Consider the following 24,782-nt stretch of genomic DNA (forward strand, 5'->3'; position numbering starts at 1 on the left):
TCAGATTATTTATTTTCTAAATTTATTGGACAAAACCTTTTGAATTCCCTTTCCTTCCTCAAAGAACAATATTTTAAAAATCTCATACAAATACAAATGTGACGACCAGTTATGATAATGAGATAACCATTGCTATTCCTTAGTTAAAGTGGATTGCAGTAAGAAGACACCCATAGCAATGTGTCCCTGGCAAGCAGAGTAGCAGTAGCAAGTTTTTTTTTTTTTTTTTTTTTTTTTTTTAAAGAGGGAAAATATAAATCATACCTGAGACATGGTAACAATGTAAGTTTGCTAATTAAAATTTGAAAAAAAAAGTTTTTTTTTTTTTTCAAATTATTTTAGAAAGTTAACATTCTTTGAAATCCTTCTTATTCTAAAAAAAAAATACAAATACAAATGTGACGACCAGCAACAGACTCTGGGCCCAGCTATTCTGGTCCTAGTCAGTTTATTAGTCCCCAATGAAGATCAATGGCTCTTTTTGAGCTATCTACCCCCTTGCTCATTACAGCCACTTCTGGTAGCTGTTCCAAGTGTTGATTAACCCATCTAAAGTAGTGATTTTTCCTAATTTTGTTAAAGTTTTTTTTTTTTTGGAAATATATATATGTGTGTGTATGTTACTATGAAAGACCAAAACCTGATAATCATTACCATAAGCTAATGAATGATAACATTCACACAGCAAAGTCATCATCGAAAGACAATATTTTCGGTGAATCATTGGTGAATATTGACATTTTCCAGTTTTGATCTTTGCAGCAACTTATACTCGTACATTATGTATTTCTAAAACCAGAGGAGAGAGTTACTCCCTTTAAGTGAAGAATTTGGGGGCTTAGGGTCACACAAATGTAACTCAAACCAAGTATGGGTGTAGTTACGTTTCTGTGACCCTAAGTCCCAAATTACTATTCTCCTTAACCCATGACAAAATGATCCTATTGCATAAGCTGTGCCAACCTATTTTCAAGAGAACATTCAAGTTGAAAGATTTTTATTTTACATAAGTTCATAAATTTGTTGCTCTTGTTTTCTAGCAAACATACATATCAGAGCTTGATTTGCTTTCAAATGTTTTAATTCTTTCATACCTACAAAATTTGTGTGACCTTAAACTTCTTAGACATTGAAAGTATCAATTCTTCATGTTTTTCAATATACCTGGAAAAAAAAAACTAAGCATAAGTTATATCTTTCAATGTTTATTAATTTCTTTTTAAAAAAAAAATGCTTTAAATGGACAGTACCATGTCTTGATTAATCTAGTTCATTTATGTCAAGGTGGTTTATTAAATGTGCTTGCTGTTGTATTTTGCTCAATCCGTTTGCACAAATGAAGCATTTTTAAGCACATATTTGCACCTTATTCCCGAAAAATTAAACTTTGGCTTTGAATTGTGATACATTTGAACATAGGGACCCATTGTGTATCATAACATAAAATATCAGCTTTCTAAAAAAAAATTTTTGCTTTTGAAAAATAATGATTTGTAACACATGCAAATCATTATTTTTTAAATACAAGAAAACGTTTTAGAAAGTTGATACTTCATATTAGAATACGTGATGGTTAACAAAATTTGAATACAGTACAACCTTCATATCTCCAATCTCTCGGGAAGAGAAAAAAAAATTAGTTTTTGAGCTATCAAAATTTTGAAAAAAAAAATACACCAGAATCTCTCACAATTACACACCATATGCATTTCTATATTTATACATGCACTATGCGACCACTTTTCATAAAGATTAACAAGTTATTTTTCAATATTTTACAAGATTTGAAATTTATTTACATCACTGTTTCGATGTAACAATGTCTATAGATGGGGAAAGCCTTACCTGGCAACATTAGGAATTGAGGAGTCTTCAGAATGCTACCAGTTTAGGTTTCTCCAACTACAGTGCTTGATTTTTTTTACTAGTTTCTAGATATTTTTAAATTGGATTGTTCACTGCTTCTAAATAAGCAGACTTCCTAATTTTCACTTTTCTTCAATTTCTTTCATCATAGTTTTTAACAATAACTTGATGGTTTTTTTATTTTTGTGGAAAGTATGCTGGAAGGGATTTTGAAATGAGCAGAGCTATTTCGACTCATTTTGCATCTACAAGTTTAAAAAATCAAATTTCGTGTCACTTGTACTACATATGCCACTGAGTACAGCACTACGTTTTCTCATTTATTAATTTATTTATTTGATTCGTCTACTATTTCATTAACCATTCATTCTTTTATTCATTTGATAAAAAATACTTTTAATAATCGAAGAGAAAATATTTCATTGGAAAAATAAATTTATTTTTTATTTTGCCTCATGAAAAGAATTTTTTTTTTTTTTGAAGATGAAAATTTATAATCAAAAATGAAAAACAATATTTCAATGCAAGTCTTATTACAAAATGCTTTGATCTTGTAATTTTCAAAACAAATTTCCAAACAGTTCATTTTCAAAAAGTTATGTTATCTTAACTATTTCATTTCGTCCTGAAATTCCCCAACTTACAAAAAAGTTTGAAACATGAAGAAAAATTGCAAGCTTACTTTGTGTAATTTTTCTTATATATTCTTCTGCTGGAAAATTATTTTCATGAAAAAACAAACGACCTTCATCACAAGCTTTTCCTGTAAATATTTACTCATATATAATTTCATGAACAATCAAATGATTATTTTACTATATATTTTTCCTTTAAGAACAATAATTGAAAAACAATTACCAATTTGGGAATTTAGAGGTAACTTCCCCAAAAATGGAACATTCATTTCTTCTGCCATTTTTTCACCTCCTCCAGACGTGGGTGGAAAAATTTCAGTTGATGTCTAAAAGTAAATTTAGATTGATTGTAAGATCTAAACAGTGAAAAATGCTGCAATAACTACTTCAGTTTAAAATTAAGTTCAGTCTTTAGCTATTCTATGTTACTTTTATTCTTAACATAGTTAGATAAAATATTCTTAGTGCCATGGATGTTTAAGTATAATGTTAGACTTAAGAAAAGAGAAAAAGAGTTATATCCTTGGCATTCAAGCAAAAGTCACTAAGTCCAAAACTCTAGTTTTGAGACTCTGTTAACTTAAACCTTCAAATCATTATGAAAAATAGCAAAAATCATTAAACAGACCTCAGACTTTTACAGTAAATTTATTTATGTAACTTTTTAATTGTATTATTGTTTTATACAGGCTGCCAACTTTTGAAAATCTAAATTAGTAGCAGAGTTTTGTGTGTGGGGGGAGAGGTAAAGTGGGACATTTTAATAACGAATGTAAGAAAAGTAATGAGTTATTTACGTTTAAATTTACGAAAGGAAAAGCGAGTTTATTTTGAAAAAAAATATGTATACATTGTTGTCGTTTATTAATGATAAATTCATTTTGATAATTTTTAAAGAAAAATTTTTTAATTCACACAAAAGCAATTTTTTTTTTCTAAATAATGTGGATAATACCCGAAATGATTGAAATGCTTCTTAGTATTTAAAAAAAAAGAAAAGAAAACCCGAAATTTCGGATACATTTCCGTAGTGTCGTAGTTCATAGAAACTACGATTTTTCCCGTAGCAGTTGGCCTTATGTCATGAAATTACTAATTATAAAATCTAATTCATTGCAATTATTTAGTTTTTTTTCCCATAGGGGGGGATGAGACATAATGACTTTTATCATTACCACATGAAAATATAAAGCTGTAGAAGTTTAAGGTATAAATTATTAAAGATAATAGTGACAGAAGAGAATAAATTAGCTTTAATAGGAGCATACTTTTATCTTCTTCTATAATAAATTAATAATGCCGATAAAAAATCACTTGTGATAAGCTCTTAATAGCTAAAACGTTTGTCTAAATCCAAGTACTATTTCTTTAGAACAGAAGAGCTTGTGTTACTTAGGTTTATAAACTGCAAACATGTTTGCAAGTTTGGAGCAAACACATCATAAAATACAATGGTATAGCATATGATGTAAAATGATTTGGAACCAACTACATTGATACACATTATTGAATAAATGAGGAATACTGACTTATAATATTCAAAATGGTATTTTTTACACAATACATTTTATTCAGTATATTTTTATTGAGTAAATACAAATTCAAAAATTTGTATTCATATCTCGTGTAAATAACTTAAACAATAGGTCAGTTTGGATTTTTTTTTTAAACAAGATTGAAAAAAAAAAAAAAACTTTTAAATATAAATTCTAATAAACAAGATAAAATTTTACTTTTTTGTGAGTGTGTGTGTGAATTTACCTTTATTGGATCTTTTTTAACTTAAAACATTAAACTAAAAACATTATTTTATTCAAAAGATTTAAATAACTTTTTTTATATTAGCTATACATAAAATCTTTCATTTTTATACATTAATTATACTACACATTTGAGAAATACATTGAAACATCATAAACAATTTATTGGTTTTATAATTTTTTTAAACCCATTTGCTGCATAAACATTGGATTTTCCACAAAATAACAAATAATTTGAATCGTTACCTTACAATTGGGACATACAAAAATGTTCATATTTTCAACAACACCCAAAATAGGTAGCTTTACTTTCTGGCAAAAGTTGATTTCTTTACGCACATCAAGAAGTGCTGCTTCCTTGAAGAAAAGTAATTAGCAAGATTAATTTTACATTTTGTCATTCAAAAATAAAGATAAAATATTTTCAAGTAACCTATTTTAAGTGATTTTTTAAAAAAAGTTTTTTTAAACAACTTTGCAAATTTTGGCACCATTTGGATATTTAAAGACTATGGGAATAAAATATTTACCTGCGGTGTAGTAACAATTACTGCACCATCCAAGTTACAATCTTTAAGATACTGAACTACAGACATGTGTTCATCTGATGTACCAGGAGGAGTGTCAACCACCAAATAATCCAACTCACCCCAATCCACATCTTTTAAAAACTGTTTAATCATACCTTTAAACAGGGGAAAAACAGATTTGTGGTTAGTTTCTATAGCAGAATAATAGCAAATTTTGTGAATAAGCGAGTGACTGAGTAAAGTAGATTGTAATATACGCTTATTGAAAAGTTGTTAATTCATTTAGAAAAATGATAGTAGTTATGGTATAAGGTTGTCAAGCTGTCTTTCACATTATATCATAGAGCAGATTTTACCAGACATGGATGGGGGGGGGGGAGTCATGACCTCCCTTAAGCAATCAAATATTGTCTAAAGCTGCAGTTTGGGGGACTTGTACTTTGAAAAATTCACCCATTTGATCCCGAAAATTGCACTCCGAACCACATTCTTCCGATAATAACCAGAATCAGACCCTTCAAAACCTGAAGCTGGATCCGCTCCCAGATATTACTTTCTAGAAGACATGAATACAATGTTTAGATTGTGTGAATTTTATGCAAATATTCACCAAAGTCACACAATTTGCAAAGAAGAATAAACATTTCAGCCGAAAATCACACTTTTGAGTAACACGGCAAGAGTTGTTTGATATTTTGTCTGCAAGTTAAATGATCAACCAACTAGCACATTTATAACTATCTAAACAGGTCTGAACTCAAAAAATTTCTATGGATCCAGGGAGCGCTGTACTGATCAATAACATTTTTCCCTTGCTAAGATTGAGACCCTGGCCCTTGGTATGAAAGTTCTCTGCTTTATTACAAATACAAATACAAAAGTGAAGACCAGCAACAGGCTCTGGGCCCAGCTAGACTGGTCCTAGTCAATTTACAATTCCCAGTGAAGATCAATGGCTCTTTTAAAACTATCTACTCCCTTGCTCATGACCACCTCTTTCGGTAAGCTGTTCCAAGGTTCCACTACCCTGCGATAATAAAAAAATTTCCTAATATCCATGTTAGCCTGAGATTTAAATAGCTTAAAACAATGACTCCTTGTCCTGTTTTTGGTGCTAAACTTCAGCCCCGTAACACCTTTCATTTTAATAAATTTAAACAACTGAATCATGCTTTTCATAGGTTTAGAGAAACAGGTCACAGTGCAGATAGGCTCCAATATTGTAAGGCAAGGCGTAAATTTAAGTATTTGGTACGGATTCAGAAAAAAGAGTTGGAGCAAAGACTGGCAGATAACATAAACAGGAATCCCAAGAGGTTTTTTGCATACGCTAATTCGGGGAAAGTTCGAAATAGTCATATTGGGCCACTGGTTGATGAGCACGGAATTTTAATTCAGGACGATAGTGATATTGCTAATGTTCTTAATAACTTTTTTTCGAGTGTTTTTAACGATAACTGTATCTCAACAGTTGACACCAACAAGACACAAGGTATAGTACATTTTGAGGGCTTTGCATTTTCCAGGGATGACGTTTTAAAACATTTGAAAAAAATTAAAGAGACTAAGGCACCGGGGCCAGATAATATTTATCCGAAAATTTTAGTTGAATGTGCAGAGGAATTAGCAGATGTAATCGCAAACATTTTCAATGCTTCTTATAATTCAGGGTCAGTGCCAGAGGACTGGAAGCTGGCTAACATTACACCGCTCTTCAAGAAAGGGTCTAAAGGGAGTGCAGGAAATTATAGACCTGTGAGTCTAACTTCGGTGGTTTGCAAAATTCTTGAAACATTGATGAAAATTAAGATAGTAAATTTTCTAGAGACGAATAATCTATTGACTAGTTTTCAGTACGGTTTTAGGAAAGGTAAATCTTGTGCAACTAATTTATTACATTTCTATGACAAAGTTACCATGGCTTTGGACAATAAGAAGCCTGTAGATGTTGTTTACATTGATTTTCAAAAAGCTTTCGATAAGGTACCGCATGTTGCTCTACTTAGCAAATTAGCTGATATAGGAATAGGAGGGAAAACTTTCATTTGGGTAAAAAATTGGATGACGGGAAGAAAACAAAGAGTAGTTGTAAGGGGAAATTATTCAAATTGGAGTGAGGTTTTAAGCGGGGTTCCTCAAGGATCAGTGTTAGGGCCTGTTTTGTTCATTGTCTTTATGAACGATATTCACAAAAATATTTCTGGGAACATGAATTGTTTTGCTGATGATGTCAAACTTATGGGGACTGTAGAAAATGAAGAACAAGCAAATCAGCTGCAAGAGGATCTAGATCATATTACGGAGTGGGCCGATAAATGGGGTATGGCTGTTAATGTTGGGAAATGTCAAGTGCTACATTTAGGGCATGGAAATAAGTGTACAAGTTATTATTTGCAAGGTTCAGTCATTAGTCAGGCAGACAAAGTTACTAATCTGGGGGTCCTAATAAGTCAGGATTTAAAGTTTAGCCAACAGTGCAGTATTGCTAGCAACAAAGCCAATAAGATGCTTGGGTTTATCAATAGATCTATTTCAAATAAATCGAAAGAAGTTCTTCTGCCCTTATATAGAAGTTTGGTAAGACCCCATTTGGAGTATGCTGTTCAGTTTTGGTTTCCTTATCTTAAGAAAGACATTAATGTATTGGAAAGGGTTCAAAGGCGGGCTACAAGGCTAATAAGTGGACTTTCCCACTTAGATTATGATTCCAGGCTTAGAAGGCTAAAAATGTACAGTCTTGAGCAAAGAAGAGACCGAGGGGACATGGTTCAGCTGTTTAAATTTATTAAAACGAAAGATGTTACGGGGCTAAAGTTTAGCACTGAAAACAGGACAAGGAGTCATTGTTTTAAGCTATTTAAATCTCAGGCTAACATGGATATTAGGAAAAATTATTATTTTAGCAGGGTAGTGGAACCTTGGAACAGCTTACCGGAAGAGGTGGTAATGAGCAAAGGAGTAGACAGTTTTAAGAGGGCCATTGATCTTCACTGGGGATTGTAAATTGACTAGGACCAGTCTAGCTGGGCCCAGAGCCTGTTGCTGGTCGTCACTTTTGCATTTGTATTTGTATTTGTATGTCCCCTCGGTCTCTTATGTCACTAGGTGGCTTTTTTTTTCCTTCAATAAATGATCTTAAAATTTTAGTATGTCAAATGCTTTGCATAAAATTTGTGCATCACAACCATTTCTGTTGAATGAATTTTATTCTTAGAAAGCTTTTTAATCAAATGCGTGAATTATTTAATTCTTCTGAAGATAAATACTCGATGGCTTACATGCAGATATGGAATACTATGCAAGAACTTGAGACATTTTAACATTAAAACTGATTGCGAAAAAATAGAAATGACTTGCTTTAAAAAAATCATAATGAAAAAAAATCATAGAAATAATAATTACCTATTACATGGGACCACTTGGATTTTCGAAAAATGGTTGGTTGCGTTTTTTATTTATTCCCCAAAGTTAGACGTTTAATCAACAAGTGGTGAGTTTGTTAAGTAGATTCAGGTCTACTTCTGATTTTGTAACACATGAAAAGTCTAAATTTATAGCAATCTTTGTAAAGAGAATGAAATGTAATGTTTTTCAAGTTAAATTAGTTCCTTCCAAATTATTTTTCCAAAACAACTTTACACACATTAAAAATATTCAGCCTTTTCACATAATCACAAAACACAAGTAATATAGCAACACTAGAAACAATTTCATTGCACAATACTTCTACAGCACAGAGTAAGACTTTTTAAAACAGATATAGTAAAAAAAAAAAAAATTAAATGTGTTTTAACTTAACAAAAACATTCAGCCATTTATACCATTTTTCTTTGGTCCTCTCCAGATAACTGCTTCATTAGGGCTGGGTAAAAGGAAAGATATGGACATCAAACAGAGATTCTCTTCAACATACTGAAATAAATATTTGAGCGCTAATTAATAATAATTAATTAAATTGCATGACATCAACATTTTAAAATATCAAATAACATAGCAACAGACCACATGGATTGGCTTTGCGGGCCATAGGTCGGGCAGGCCCGAACTGGCTCCTTCTGGGGCGGTAGGCTAGATACTGGAAAGGGTCCCCCTGATGTGGGGGTTTGGGGGCCCTTCTCCCGAAAATGTAAGAAAATTATTGTTTCAAAAACTTCTGTTTGCTTTTTATTTTTGGATAAGTTAAGTAATAAAACTAACGTTAAATTTATGTATAAAAAACATGTGTGTTGAAGTTTTGCTTGACTTATCCTTTATCAGAACGAAATTTCATACTATTTTTACAAAATCTATTTAAGGTGCATTTTTTATCATTTGTTCTGAATTAACGTTTTTTTTATTGACTTGGTAAGTGAAGTTGGAGGGGGGGGGCGATTGTGATGCAAGACCTCCCTTTCAGCTGAGTATAGAATATCCCCAAGTTGTGCCCTGGGGAAATTTTTGAAAAACAAATAGAAAATTCTGCATTTTTAGGCCTTATGTGGGGGGGGGGGGGGGGGGAGGAGCATAAACTCTGAGAGAGCTTAGCCCTTTATCCCCCTCCTTGGGTGAGCCATTGTGGAAATGGCTGAGATTTTTTTATCACACGCTTTTAACCTTAAAGCAATGCCTTAACAATTAGAAAATTATCATACCTTTATGCTTCATCTTGTTACTATTTCGTCACAATGTATCTTTCTTTTAAGCGCCATAATAAAAATTATATTTGGCTTGCATGCAAGTAAAGTACAGAACTTCAAGTACCTTACAAGAATGCAGTTTAGATTGCAGAATAAAAACTGCACATGGAATATAGTTTCTTGTCTAATCGGAAGGGTTTCCAGGTGTATTCTATTTTCCCATTTATTTACTGGTTTAAGCAAAAGGAGATGGAGCGCTAAAGCAATCTACATATTTAGACTGAGTCTTGAACAAGTCATAAAGTTTGATTACTCCAATTTTTATCACGCCTGCATTCTTCTTGTGTTCCAGTTTTTTTTCACACGGCCCAAATTCCAAAGTTCTTGTCTTATCTCATCTTATTGGTTCTACAAGAACTTGGCGACATGGATCACAAAGACTGACCACCTCTGTAGTACCGACATCCTCGGGGCTGTCGGTAGTACACTCGAGAGTGTTAAGCCGTTCCACAGCAATAACCAAGAAGTTTTAAAAAGGTGACTATAAGTCATCCTTAAATTGCCTTTTTGGAACTTAAATTTTGAAAATTTACCAGGCAAACTTAATAAACTCCTCATCCCTCACTTAACTTTATCGAAAGTGGTCAACAAATGCGTTTTTAGGTTGTTATGGAAGGAAAAGGGGGTCAAAAACAAGACTTTTGGAAATTTTTTAATATTGAAGTTTCCAAAGGGCAATTTCAGATACTTTTCAGTAATTGTAAAGAAATTGGGGCTCAGGGGCTCTCCCTCAGAAATTTATTAAAGTGGGACTCTTGAAAACGTAAAAGTAGGTCACCTTTGATGACCTGACGAGACGTGAAGGAATGAGATTCGGGGTTCTCCCAACATTTCTTCAAAATCAAAGTTTCAAAACCACAAATTTAAGGTGATGTTCGATGATACTGTGCTGTCTCTCCTCCGAAAAAATTTCTGAATTAAAGCCCTGAAAATGCAATCGTGGGTCATATTTAAAGATAAGAAAAGAAGGGCCCCTGCTATTTGGGGGCCCCCAAATGGCTAAAACTGCATTAGCAAATGGTAAAAAATGTGCTGTTTGACTACAAGGACGCTCCGAGAAAATGTTCGGCCTATGATCCTCGATATTTTAATTGAGCTCTATCTCTACTTACATTGGAAAGAAGTGCAAAGTTTTGGTACACCAGAACCTATATAAGCTTTTCAAACTAAGTGTGCTTTTTGTATCAAACTAGTAAGAGTGTGATCTAAAGCATCCTGGGCGGGCCTCATTAAGATATAGGAAGGTTCTAAGCAAAGATTTTTTGGGGCCACTATGCAGTCAAATCTTACTTTTAGTCATTAGTTAAAACAATTTTAGCCATTTGGGGGCCCCTAAAAAGCAAGGGCCATAGAACACAGCCTAGTTGGCCTATTTAGTAATCAGGCCCTGATCCTGGAAAAATGCATAAGGAAACAGATCGAAATAGTATTACAAGGAGATCAAAGAATTGTAAAATCATTTTTTGCTACAATTTTTTCCACTTCATTTGGGGGCCCTCGGCGATCGCCGACTAGCCGACCTGGCCAGCTCGGGCATGAGGTCGGGTACCACTGCTTGAGACTATTGAAGAAAGTGCGAAACTTTCCCTTTCATCTGGGAGAGGAAGATTAGAAAGAGTTTTTCTGTCATTAGTTATAAAAGAAGGGGAGGGGGGGGGATGATTTTTCAGTAGATAATTTAAGGGAAACAAATTGAATAGCAATAATTAAAATTTTTCAGAGAGTCATTTTATTAGAATGTGATATAACTGGATCATTTACACCGGAAAGTCATGAAATAAACTTTTGTGAACGCTACAGAGCAGTGGTAGAGTAGCAAAATACATTGCTAATGGAGATTACAAGAAACCAGGGGTGCAAGTGGACTCAAGTACAATTTTCTGTAAAGACTGCGAAATTTTTGGCCTCGGACCCCCCCTCCCCCTCCCCCTCCCCCCCCGTAGAAAAACTCTTCAAATATGCATACAAAAATCATTGAAATCATAGAAAAAAAATTGTGAAAGGGTTTTTTTTTTATTTTTTTAATTTTTAAATGTGTTATCAGCCCAAAATTTTCAGAAAACAAAACCAAACATTTTCTGAAATTTCGGATCACAACAAACACCCTTGCAAGAAATTCATTTCTAAAGAGAAAAAATTCATAGTTTTAGAATTCAAGGAGACTACATGCATTCCAAAAAAAAAAAAAAAACATGACAGTGCAACCTCGTTTATCTGGTCTAACTGGGACCATAGGTAATCTGGTGATGGAAAATCCGGGTAAAATAGATAATAAGCAAAGCAAATCCTTAAACAAGTAGACTTACCATTTATTATAACAAAAGAAAATGTGACAAATTTACATAGAATTGTTTAGAAGACATTCAAAAGTATCTAAGCAATTTTTCACATAATTTTTTAAGAAAGAATTGCTCCCGTCTTCTGGGTCAAGCAAGTGTGTCGTTTCAATAAAGCAAGGTGATCTAATGCTTTATCATTGTAGTTGAGCTGCAGTGGCATTTGTTAGATAACCATAATTTATTGTACACTATATGTAGGAGCAGTACATTTAATTTTTAAAAAAAGTGAATGTGTGACATACTTATAAATATGTTTGTTCCATCATAATTTAAAATTATCTAATGTAAACATACATTTTTTTTAAAAGCTACAAATTTGATCTGGATAGTCTGAAAATTCAGATAAACGAGGGGCAGATAAGCAAGGTTCTACTGCACTTGGAGTATGACATGACTAAGCATTTACCAAATTATTCATTAGATTTTACCAACAAAAACTCAACTGCATACACTTAAAAGCAAAGGAGAAATTTTAAAATAACAATTACAGTCATGTCCGTTTATAATGAAGTTGAAAGGACCAAATAAAAAACTTTGTTACAAAAATGTAAACTATACACAGTAAAATGTAAAGGGAATAGAAGTTGTCAAGTTATTGATATAAATTTGGCTATATGTGGCTTCTCTATAAACCGTCACGACTGTATTTGGAATTCAAGCATCAGATTTAAGGTTCAACATCTTTCTTACCACTGGAGACCATCCGGATCCACTTAAGTGAACCTGGGGGAAAAGAAACCCATCAATTAAACAAAATTTAAGCTGTTTTTGAGAGCTTTTGAGTTTTTATCAAATAACTTTTAAAGTAAAATTACCGGTTCATCTTGTACTCCCAATATTCTTGGCATGGAAGGGCCACATAAATCCACATCCATTATTCCAACCTGAAAGTTTTAAATTTTGCAATATAATAATAAAATGTACAATAAATGTGTCGAAAATATTTGTTAGAAAACATATGAGTAAACCAAATTACAAAATTAAAAAATGAAAAACTTGTTTGCCTTATAAGTAAGTTAAGTTCAGTCTTAAAAGATATTAATAAGCAAAAAATAGAAATTTCAAACAAAGTTTAAATTCCAGTGTCCGTTTTCAAGAAAGTAAAGTACTTTTAGAACTTTTAACTGCCACAAATATCCTCTTTTGCTTTTACAGTACTTAAATTTGTGAAGAATTATATGAAAGACTAAAAGTCCATTGTTATATTTAAAGTTATGCAGTGAAGTGCCGTTTATATGTTTTTGAAGGGACTGTATGAAAAAAGCGTACAAACGAAAAAATGTACAATAGGTATAGGTTAATGTGTATTAGACATTGCAGGGACCAATTTTAAAAACGTATTATTGATAAAGACGTATAAAAGAGAAACGTATAAATGGTGCTTCACTGTATACAGACACTGTATTCATAACAGAAGCCAGAAGAACATTGAGCCCAGATGAGAAATTGGCAATCAAACATAGCTAACTATTGGTGAACAAATGAATTAGTGTTACAAAAATATCTTAAGAAATCAAAATAGCAGATAAATAAGATGTAAAAGCATTTTCTCTGTTTCTGTAGACAAAAAGAAGTTCCTCATCTATTTTTTTTTAGTTTGCTCTCCACCAGGCTTGGAGTAATCCTCAATTACGTAATCGTAATCCGTGTAATCGCAATCATAACCATAATCTGGCTTTGGAACACTCGTAATCTTGTAATTGTAGTTTTAATCAAGTGTTTCTTGCATAATTGTACCTGTAATTTAAATTTAATTAATCGTTATTTAGCCTTATAATCGTAATCCTGACTTGTTGAAAGAGAAAAAAAATTTTAAGTTGTGATTCTACAATGGTATAGAGAAGATAAGAGTTCAAAAGAAACTTAGACTTCAAGCTTTTAAGTCAGAGCCTTAGGCCCTGTTGTTTGCGGTCGAAGAAAAGCCTGTTTGTAAATGAGGGTCATAAATAAGCCCTATATGATTTGTAGCCAGTAGGTGCCTTCGACAGGAACGTCAATGTCTCTCCGGATTTTGGATTAGTCATCAATTTTCCTTTTTCATCTGTCAATGGCAGGCAAACAAGCAAAGCTGCTGACTAGGAAAGAGAATAATATCAAAACACATGTTTGCGGGCCTTTTTGCACTCAGATTTTTAAAAGCATGACCAATTAGAACCAACACCACCATGGTGTCAGACAGGTCCCACAAAATCCTTATAAAGCCTGCAAGTGCTCTTTTACATTTGATCGTCCTTTTTTTCTTTCGTCATTTTTGGACAATTTCAGTTTAAGACTTACGAAATCACAATTTAAAAGTTAGTTTATTTACTTCCTCTAAAAATCTTATGTAAGTTGGCGTGAATTAAAAAAATAATTATAATATTATGAAAAAATAAGTGCATATCTCTCTCTATGCGTGTGTGTGTATTTTTTTCCCACACGAGTCTGTAATCATAATCAGAATTTTCATCGATATATCATAATTGTAATTAACTACATTTTTTACATAATCTGATCATTGTTGTAATCAAAATTAAATTTTGGTTGAGGATTGTAATCGTAATCACGTTTTGGGTCAGGATTGTAATCTTAAATATAATCTCCTAATTTTCAGGCTCATTATCATAATCGTAATCAATTACATTTGCTGGTAATTGACTCCAAGCCTGCTCTCCACTAAATCAAAATGGTGAAGAGGAGATCTTTTACAAGACATAAAACGTAGATCAGCAGGATTTTATTTAAGAATTATAGAGCACTAGCAAACACGCCCGGCGTTGCCTGGGTCAGTAATAATATTGAGAAACAATTAATACCTTCCTTTATTTATTTTTTGGTGTGCCCTGTGGTTTCATCCACATTAATAAGACAACAATGAATTAGAAAACTATTTTAAGTATATCACGCTATGATAGATAATATATAGTAAAAAATTACACACCTTAATCACATCGATATTTTTCGTTAAATAAGAAAATCGATAAAACAAATCATTAAAAAATAATTTAAAACCCTTGATTTATAAATTAATTAATTTTTAAATGAGCCGGGTAATAAATGATAAAAATCTTCTCACCCGCAGCCGGGTTCAAACCCGAGACCCCCAGGGTTGCTGGCTGAGCGCTTTACGGACTGAGCTACTCAGACAACAAAAGTTTGAGCTATTGATGCAACAAAAATGCATCATGATAATTATGGATTTAATTTCAATTTATTGCTGATCCACTCCTATTAGTCACAGAGTAATGTTATATAGCATATAACCTTCCTCAATAAATAGACCATTCAACACAAAAAGAATTTTTCAATTCAAACCAGTAGTTCTGAGATTAGTGCATTCAAACAAACAAACTCTTCAGCTCTATATTATTAGTATAGATTTAATCCCTAAGCTAAATCCTGCATTCAATGTTAGAATTTGACACAAGTGAAAAGTGAAATAAAATAAATATAATCAAATAATTTCATGTTCTTTAACCAAAAAATATATGTTTCATGTTTTACTTAAACTTAATATTAAAATATTTAGCTAAATTTTTCATCAGTTAAAAATGATATTAAAAAAGGACACATTAACTTACATTTTTGCTAGAATCTTCAGCTAATGCTTGAGCTAGAATCGAGGTAAATGTGCTTTTTCCGACTCCACCTTTTCCAGATAATACCAAAATAATGTGCTTAATAGTTGATAGTTTTTCCTTCATTAATTCAACATCTGAAATGAGCTTTACTTGAATATGTCATAAATTACATCACAGATTTCTTTATAACATGACTATGATTAATTTCTCATGCAAATATTTGTTTGAAAATCAGCCTTAAAACATTATTGTAAACAATTTCTGTAAGAAAAATTAGAACAACCTGAACAATCATTTAGCAAAATGCAAAGTTGAAAAATTTTAAGAAGTCTTGATTTTAAATTTAATTTTTAACAAAATTACTTATAAAACTCATTATTATAAAACTTTCAGACAATGATGAATGCAATAGGTCTGTCCTTTGGGGGGAGGATCAATCCATTCCTTCCTATCACACACACACACACTGGCTTTAAGAAATTAATGTATTTACGTGCAAGTAGGCGTGGTTTTTGTTGCTTTTTGGTTTGATTTACATTGGGTATTTTTATATATCCTTTACCCCCTCTGATAAAAGATTTGAAATGATCCACCTGCATGCAAAATCAAGTTGGCAGCATAAAATGCCTAACCAGTTTTTCTTTCTTAATTTTTCCTTTTGAAGAAAATTGGAATTGATCTTGAATTAAAAAGAAAAAAACTAATTGCAAAAAAAAGTTTGTGGTAAATAATTGATTCTGAAAAATACCTGGATCAGGTTCCTTGGCCGTAGCAGAAGCACATATATTTTGATTAGGGCATCCAGCACAAGCTTCAGCTTTGCCAGCATTTTCACTCTGAGTACCAGGACAATCTAATTTCAATTATTAAAACACAAATGAAAATTAAATAGTTTATTAAAACACAAAGAAACACTCATATTAAATTTAAATTTATATACATATATATCAGTAAATATAATATTTTAAACAGGTGGTGATTCTGTTTCATATAGAGCTCTAGCAAGGGTGACTATTGTCCCAGCCCCCTTGCCACCCACCCCAAAACAATAGTGCACCCTATCAACTGCCATAAAGTACCTTTCCCAGAATGAATTCCCCCAAAAGAAAATACCCTCTTCCCCCCCGTAACACCCCCAGTTTTAGAGTTAAATATTATTGTGCTGACTTTTTTTTATTGATATTACATAGCAAAATGCTTGAAAAACCTAAAATTTTACCAATATTTCTGTAACCAAATGAAGAGTAAAACAAATTTCAAGTTATTCTTAAATTAATTATGCTTGAATACAAAAACAGTTGAAAAATCGACAAATATTTTATGTAGAGCATATCAATCAATCACTAGTATAGGGATGAGAGTTGTATTGGTTGGAAAAAAACCTGCTGGGCTCGAAATTAGCAGTGGTCTCCAAAGACCACAAAAACAGCCATCTGACCAACAGAATATAACTTTTAGTGGTTCATGGGACCAGTGAAGTGTTATTTCTTTTTTCTGTTCAAAAATTGGGAGGATCACAATTTTTTGAATCTGTTTGTACCCTTTATTTATAATATTTGGGTTATCTTTTCAAAAAAAAAAGTGTAAGAAATTCCTACAGCATTATAGCATATTGTTTTTACCACCCTATTGCCATCCACCTAACGCAGATAAAGCCTTAAATATTGTTGACTCAATTACTTTACCAGCATTGGGAAGATTCCTGCTGTTCTCTTCTCTTCCCCAGTTGCTCAGAAAAGTCTATGGAAAACTGATAATTGTCTTCATTTGTCGTATTACTGTACCTTGTTTTACCTATTTTTGTCTTCTTTATTGTTTATTTGAAATCAAGGTAAAAGACTGGACCACTAAAAGTGTACAGACCACTCAAATTTTGCAATTTTCTGATCCACTGGACCAGTGACTTATTTTTCTAAATTTATACCCCTGCCCTGTGAAGTAGTGATCTTCCTGTCTTGTGTGTGGAATTTAGCACTATATGCATTATTATTTTACATGCATCTCTGCTGATAAGTGCACAAGCAGACTTGAAGCGTTCACAAAGATTTTCATCTTTACAGTTGAAGATAAAACGTGCTTCTTCATTAATTTATCTATAAGTTTAAGATTGAGCGAAGTGGCGGACTGAGAAATACATTGGTTTTATTTGCATCAAGTCAAGGGTTGAAGTGTACCGTTCAGTTTTGATCTCATCTTGAGATTCCTTTATCAAAAAGAGCTCAATGGAGGGTCTCTAGGCCAGTAAGTGGACTTTTAGATTTAGATACCCAACAAGCAAGCTGACTTGTTGGCTAAGAGGCTTCAACATTAAATCCACCTTGCCTCCTAATCCCTCTTCGAAACGCCAAGCGACATCTTGGGAGCAATATCAGGCTCAAAAGAATTTCATCTCTCTGTGGCAATGCCAGCAGAAAATCTTGGGCGTCTTCTTGAAGATCAAACAAGACTGCAACTTTCCCTTCTCCCTAGAGTTGAAGGGGTTACATTTTTTCGTCTCATTACTGGTCACAACTCTTTACAAGCCCATCTTTTTAAAATCGGACTGGCCAGTTCCCTGCTGTGCCAACTATGTGAAGGGACTAAGCAAATGACATGGGAGCATCTTTTTGATTGCCCCGTTCTTCTCGACGTCCTGAAGGATGTCATCTTTAGGGAGCTCCCCTGCTCTGCTACTGCATCTTTGTTGTATTGGACTGCAAGGCGCCTTATGTCGGAGAGGAGGTTGGTGGGAGTAAATTTAAAAAAAAAAAAGATTTAGATACCAGTCTTAAAAGGCTTAATATGTATAGCCTGGAGCAAAAGAGAGTCCAGAGGACATGACTCAGTTGTTTAATCAAAATGAAATATGTTAATGTGTTAAATTTTTGCATGGAAAGAAGGACAAGAGGTGATTGTTTTAAGCTATTCAAATCTCAGGTAAATCTGGAAATTAGGAAAAATTATTACTTCAGTACGGTTGTGGGCACCTGGAACAGTTTACCGGAAGAGGCTGTAATGAGAAATGGGGTAGATAAGCTTTAAGAGGGCCATTGATCTTTATTGGGGAGTGATAAATTCACTAGAACCAGCCCAGCTGGGCCCAGTGCCTGTTGCTGGGCGGCAAACTTGTATTTGTATTCAATTTTACTACACAAAATATCATGACCGTACTTTATGAGGCAAAAATCAATTTACCTCATCAAAGCATGCAGTTTAAAAGTTCTTAGTAACTCCAAAATCAATAGATTTTCCTAAAACTAAAATAAAACAATGAAAAAGCTAAAAAAAAAAGCACAGCAAAACTTTATTCAAGGGACTGGAATATTAATTTTGCTATAATAGTCAACTAACGACATTGAGGAAGTTAGCACAGAAACAAGTGCGAAATAAATAAAAAACTTTCATGCTAGATTTTTTTTAAAAATTAAGGAGCTATTGAAATACTATTTTGGAGTAAAAAAAATAAGTAATTTCATGTACTCAAAAATTTCAAAGTAGAAATTTTATTTTTTCAATTATTTGGGGCAGAATAAAAGTGGTACAATGTTTGCTTTTCAGAGCAGAACATTTGGTATTTTATTTAGAATAATTGTTGGTTGAGTTTATTTTTGAGCAAATGTGATAAAAAAAATTTATTGCCTGCACAGAAATCCTGGTACTTTTCCATTGCAGCTACTACACCAGGCTTTAAGCTCAGTTCAAAAGTTCTTTAGTAAAAGTGGCAAAATTGGGTAAAAAAGCTTTAGTAAAATATGTGTGTGGAAGGGAATACGTTTACTTATCTTTCTAAATACCTCTATGTGCTTCATCTCCTGTTGAAAGCTAAATTCAAAATTCTGCCATGGCAGGGTTGTCACCAGTGGGAAAACAATTTGAGGAGCATCTGTTGTGATTTTGAGGGACATTTTTAAGTTTTGTGGAGCAGCTCAGTATTTTGCATAAAATTCAATAAAAAAATCTAAAACCACTTAACTAAAATTATTTTTGAGCTTTGATAGTCATTTTGAGTATCAGGATAAAATTAAAAAAACAGCTTTATACACTATGTCATACTTCAAAACACTCGGCCTGGGAAATGGGGAGCAAAATAATTTTTTGTGGAGTGACTCCGCAAGATGCAGAGCAGTTGGCAACCCTGCCATGGCATCTTCATAGAAATAACTACACAGTAGCTTTTTTTTTTTCCTTTTGAAATAAAAAATTTTAAATTGTACTTAGCATTGAGTGTATATCTATTTGATTTTTTGTAGGCAATAACATATTTATTGGGAGGACATAATGTCCATTAAGACTTAATGGCAGTTAAACATGGTATTATAAGATTAAATTGAATATCCATGCTTGCCTCTTCTCTTAGATCATGCAGTTTTTTTTTTTTTTTTTTTTTTTGTAATTTAGATACAATTTTCATATTTTGCAAAAAATTTTACTGTAGCAGAAACCTTGAACTACACTTGGCACATTTTTAATGTAGGCGTTTATTGGTCTTATTATTTTTTAATTGGTGCTATGTTTGATTATACACTTGTTTGGTGACGCAGTACATTATTTTGACTTTTTGCACAAGTTTGAAACAAAATGCAACATGAAATGCTTTATTAAAATTATCCACCAAATAAATAAAACTTATTAAAACAGAGGGGTAACATAATGTAAACGATACTTTTCTGTTTTTGCAAGTGAAAAAGTAAATAAATTCCGAAGCACTATTTAATTAATTGTCTATAATAGAAAAGTACCTAAATCTTTTCTGGTAAAAATGCTTGAATTACTTCACATTCTTCACTGCCAACTGTTTGTTCTACACCTCAGATTTCTTTAATAACTTTTAAAAGAAGAATTCCACCAAATCAAAATTAGATTCTTTTGGGCGAATTAAAGCGATATCGTGCTGACGTAAATCACGAGCCTCTATTCTGAGGAAAACTAACATATGATATCTGTTTGTCACTTCTACAGACTTTATTCAGAAAACCCTTTGTTTTTGCTTAAGCAGCATAAAATATTATACACTTGATATTTTCCAATCCTCAACTAGTTATCCCCTCCTCTTTGTTTTATGTTTTAAGTACAAAGGTGGATTATTTGCCATGGCCATATCACACCCCTGGCAAGTAAAGTGACACAACTCAAAAGAACAGTATCAGAGAAAATCAAGGTTTTACACAATAATAGTTTTAAGAGATTTTGTCTCAAATACAGTTAGTTCTCTGTTCAACGAAACTCTATTTAAAGAGGACTTTTCACGGTCCCAGCTGCTCCACTGTAGTTTTAGAAGCACTCTATTTAAGGACCCATTATACTTCAGGACGATTTTTTGTGGTCCCCTGGAAGTCGTTAAATAGAGAGCCAACTCTAAATTGTGAAACATGAATGATTTTTCACTCTTGATTACATAGTTTTTGTGCACCAACGCACCAGTTACATAAGCTAAGTTTGAGCAAGTTTTGTGGCAAGAAAAACCATTAAATTTAGATTTTAAATCAACGGTTAGAACGTTTTTCCAAAATTTTGAGTTGTGTCACTTTCTTTGCCAGGGTGCAATGACATTGTCAAGCCCGTCATTTAAAATTTTTCCATACGCTTGGCAAGCGTGTAAATACATTCATTTCCCAACGTGGGGGGGTGGGAGGGGGGGGGCAATGACCTTCCTGAACCACTGTGTCCGGTCTCGTGAGCCCAACTTCATCTGTTATCCACTTCCTAGACATTGACAACTGCTGACCATGCCAAAAAGCAAATGGAAAATATTAACCAAACTGAACCTAACAAGTACAGTCAACCTTCAATAACATGAAATCCCAAGGGACCGGCTAAAACGTTCGAGTTATGAAAAGTTTCCATCACTATCTCAAGAGTTTGGGACCCGATGAAAACTTTGAGATATAGGAATATTCGAGTTATTGAGATTCGACTGAATAATGAAGGAAAAGGTCATTCATTCCTATTTGAAGAACTTTTGCGCAAGACAAAATGAGCACCTATTTTTATTCAAAAATCGAAACCACAATTTTAAACAAGAAGCTACGTGCAATTGCTTTTGTCATGGATAGGACTAGAATTGCTTGATGTTATGAGCATTGAGTAAGCTCTCACTGCACAAGGTCACTATGAAGGTTCAACTGGATTTCTGTTTTTCTTATAATGAAATATTTTCTACTATTGAAGAATCAAATTCTGAATAATAGAGCCATAAACCGATAGGTATTACTTTAAGGGTACAAACATTCCCTCGAAATTCAACACGGAGTTTCCATGGTGGTTTAAAACAAAAAGTCTGTTTACTTCCCTTTTATATGTCTTGAACCAAAATTAATTAAAAAATGAAAATGGATATTGCAGTGGCCATGGCACTTTTATGACAACTTGTCATACCCTGGCCTCACTAGATGGCACTGATGCTTAAAGGGCCTTGACAATTTCCGACTTTTCTGTATTAAACTGACGCAACTATGACCCGCTCATGCATCCACCAACGAATGTCAACATTTAAAAGTTTGATTGGATGTCGCCCATTTTGACCGCAAAAGGCACTGATAGGAACCCCTGCACCAATCCACCAATCAATGGCAGTGTAATGGAAACAGGGGTTCCCTGTAGCACCCTCTTTGTTGCCATGAGTTTCAGTGATTGTCACAGCCTATAAGAATTAAGTGGGGCCATGGTCATACCAAAGGACAACTTTACTCAAAAATTTCCGCTAATCAGTCATAATTATTACATCATTACAGTCCAAAGAAGGGCTACTACGCCAGTAAGGGGACTTTCGGATTTAGATTATGATGCCAGACTTAAAATGTATAAGCTGGAGGAAAGGAGAGTCAGAGGTCACGTGATTCAGTTGCTTAAATTTATCAAAATGAAAGATGTTAACAGGTTAAAATTTTGCAGGGAAAACAGAACTTGGAGTCACTGTTTTAAGTTTTCAAATCTCAGGCTAACCTGAAAAATTAGAAAGAATTAAACTTTAGTAGGGTCTTGGGCACTTGGAAAAGCTTATTGGAAAAGGCTGTAATGAGCAAGGGGGTAAATAGCTTTAAGAGGGTCATTGATCTTCATTAGGGCTAATAAATTGACCAGGACCAGCCTAGCTAGGCCCAGTTGGTAATTACATAAATTGCTACATACACCAAGACTAGCCTTGAAATCTTGGAGAAAAAAAGTTGGATTGAAAAAAGTCGCTTCATTCTAGCAATAGATAAATGTGTAACAAGTTTAATCTTTTAAGAGGGCCATTGATCTTCACTGGGGATTGTAAATTGACTAGGACCAGTCTAGCTGGGCCCAGAGCCTGTTGCTGGTCGTCACTTTTGTATTTGTATAAGAGTCAGTATTTGAAATTCAAGAAATGGGAAAAAAACATATGTTTTTAAATTTTTATTTATGATGTATTTTATACAATTGTACAAAGATGAATAAAGAAGCATTTATTTACAACCAACAACAGTGTTCATAAAAGTAAAGAATATAAAATCAAAGAAATATTATTTTTTTTAATGTGGAAAAAAAATTATAGCAATATAACTAGAAGTAGGAGAATGTATGGGACAAAGGAAAATGGTATACAGTCAAACCTCCATCTATCGAACTTCCACATATCAAAGTTTTCTATATATCGAAATCCCAGCAAATTTCTATGTTGATTACATAGAAAAATTGTTTCTACATATCGAAAAAATCTCTATATATCGATTTTTTTTGGAGACATTCGTAGATTTTTTTCCCTTTTTAGACTGTTTGTCTCATGAAAAATAAAGGTTGGGGGAGAAAATTATGTTCACTAAAGGTTGCTACGCATAAGGAATCTGAGGTTGGGGGGTGTGTAGATAGGTGGTCGTTTCGTTCTAGAATTCTTAAATTCCCTCAAATTTATTTCAAATATCTTAGTTGTAACCAGTAACATTGTAAAATCAGTTTCAAGTCATCCCTTTTGTCTGTTGATTATTGTTCCTAGTCGTTTTAGCTGCAGTAAAAATAATTCGAGTTAAGTAGATTGATTTTTTACTTTTCTCTTGATTACATTGTCAAAACGAAAATCCCCTAATGTTGCGGATCAAGTTGAATCGCCGAAGAATGAAGATGTACGAAGGCACAAAAATGTAATTTCTGTTATTTTTTAAATTATTAACTTTCATTTAATCCAATGCTCGTATAAATTAGAAATTACGTTTCATACACGAAAATTAGCTTTAATTTTAATGTTTCAGGAGATTTTTAGGATAAAATAAGATCGTTTCTATGTATCGAAATTTCTATATATCGAATTTTTTCCCGGCAATTTGCTACTTCGATATATGGAGGGCCGATTGTATTTTACTCAATTTGCAATCTCTCACATCTGGAAATATTGTAACTTGGTTATTCAAGATGAAGCTGCTTCCAGCCAGAAAAGTTACCTTGTGTGCAAAATGCAAGCCATTTTTAAAATTTAATACTATTTTTGTCATATTTTTTGGCATATGAAAACAATTGGTAAGTTCACTTTCAGGCCTGAGCTATTTCGACTGTATATCTCCCTCTAGACTAGGTTTTTTTTGCGCCTTGCATAATTTTTTAAAAATACTTGAAAGATGTGTATTTTAGTAATTTTTATTGTATTACATGCTTCAAGATGTTAAATATTGTTATGAAAGAACTATTTGAATGAAATAAGAATCAATTTTTAGTAAGAAATTATCGAAAAAAAGCATTTTTGAAACTAAAAAAAAAAGTTCCACGTAGGAAAACATTATTTTTAACCACAAAAGTTTACATTGATTAAACTAAAAACTTACCTAAATCTTGAACAAATATTTGGAAATAGTCTTTTTCTTTTTTGTAAATAAACAATATTTAAAAAAAAATTTGCTTCTGATACGTTACGGTATGTTTCAAAGCAAACTCGAATTTAAACCTCAATTCTATCACGTTTAATGTAGTTATTTCTATCTGGTGCTGCCATCTCTATCTAATACATAAAGGTGACGGTGTTTGTCTTTGTTTCTATCCGATGGCCAGAAGACCCCATAGTACCTACAGCCCTGAAACTTGGCACAAAATTTGAACGTACCCCGGGCCCATGCACCTCAAAGCCGAAATTCTAAATTTTGAATTAGTTTTTTCTAATTAACTAATTAAGCTAAATTTCAGCTAGTTAGGGGGTAAAAAATCCCCCCGCCCCCAAACATTATATATCATTGGAAAGGGTTTTCCTTCCCAAATAAGATGATGTTCGTTCCATTTTTCTCAATTAATTAGAACAGGAGATATAAGCGATTCTAATTGAGCCAATTTTCAAGGCTTCTCTTTCGAGAAATTGCTACAACACCAGGTCCACTTTCCAGACAATTTTCAACTATAACATTAGGTCAATTTTCCAGACAATTTTTCAATTACTTTACTTTTAAACATTTTGGAGGAAGTTGCCTTTGTTGCTTATGCATATTTTACTGTTATTG

General features: G+C 32.9%; 1 protein-coding gene across 2 annotated transcripts in view; it reads right to left on the bottom strand.

The window, feature by feature from the left end:
- Positions 1–656: 656 nt before the first annotated feature.
- LOC129228168 (cytosolic Fe-S cluster assembly factor NUBP1 homolog) overlaps positions 657–24,782 on the bottom strand; it is a 32,209-nt gene continuing 8,083 nt past the window's right edge. For both annotated transcript variants that reach the window (XM_054862823.1, XM_054862832.1), the window contains exons 2-11: positions 16,115–16,219; positions 15,367–15,500; positions 12,622–12,690; positions 12,497–12,529; positions 8,613–8,703; positions 4,792–4,946; positions 4,508–4,618; positions 2,725–2,827; positions 2,549–2,629; positions 657–1,164 (exon numbers count right to left, since the gene is read on the bottom strand). In XM_054862823.1, coding sequence (XP_054718798.1) covers positions 1,139–1,164; positions 2,549–2,629; positions 2,725–2,827; positions 4,508–4,618; positions 4,792–4,946; positions 8,613–8,703; positions 12,497–12,529; positions 12,622–12,690; positions 15,367–15,500; positions 16,115–16,219 — 908 coding nt within the window. In that variant the 3' untranslated portion in view covers positions 657–1,138. The remainder of the gene's footprint in view (positions 1,165–2,548; positions 2,630–2,724; positions 2,828–4,507; positions 4,619–4,791; positions 4,947–8,612; positions 8,704–12,496; positions 12,530–12,621; positions 12,691–15,366; positions 15,501–16,114; positions 16,220–24,782) is intronic.

The sequence above is a fragment of the Uloborus diversus genome, chromosome 1 (assembly GCF_026930045.1).
Source record: "Uloborus diversus isolate 005 chromosome 1, Udiv.v.3.1, whole genome shotgun sequence".
Taxonomy (NCBI): Eukaryota; Metazoa; Arthropoda; class Arachnida; order Araneae; family Uloboridae; genus Uloborus; species Uloborus diversus.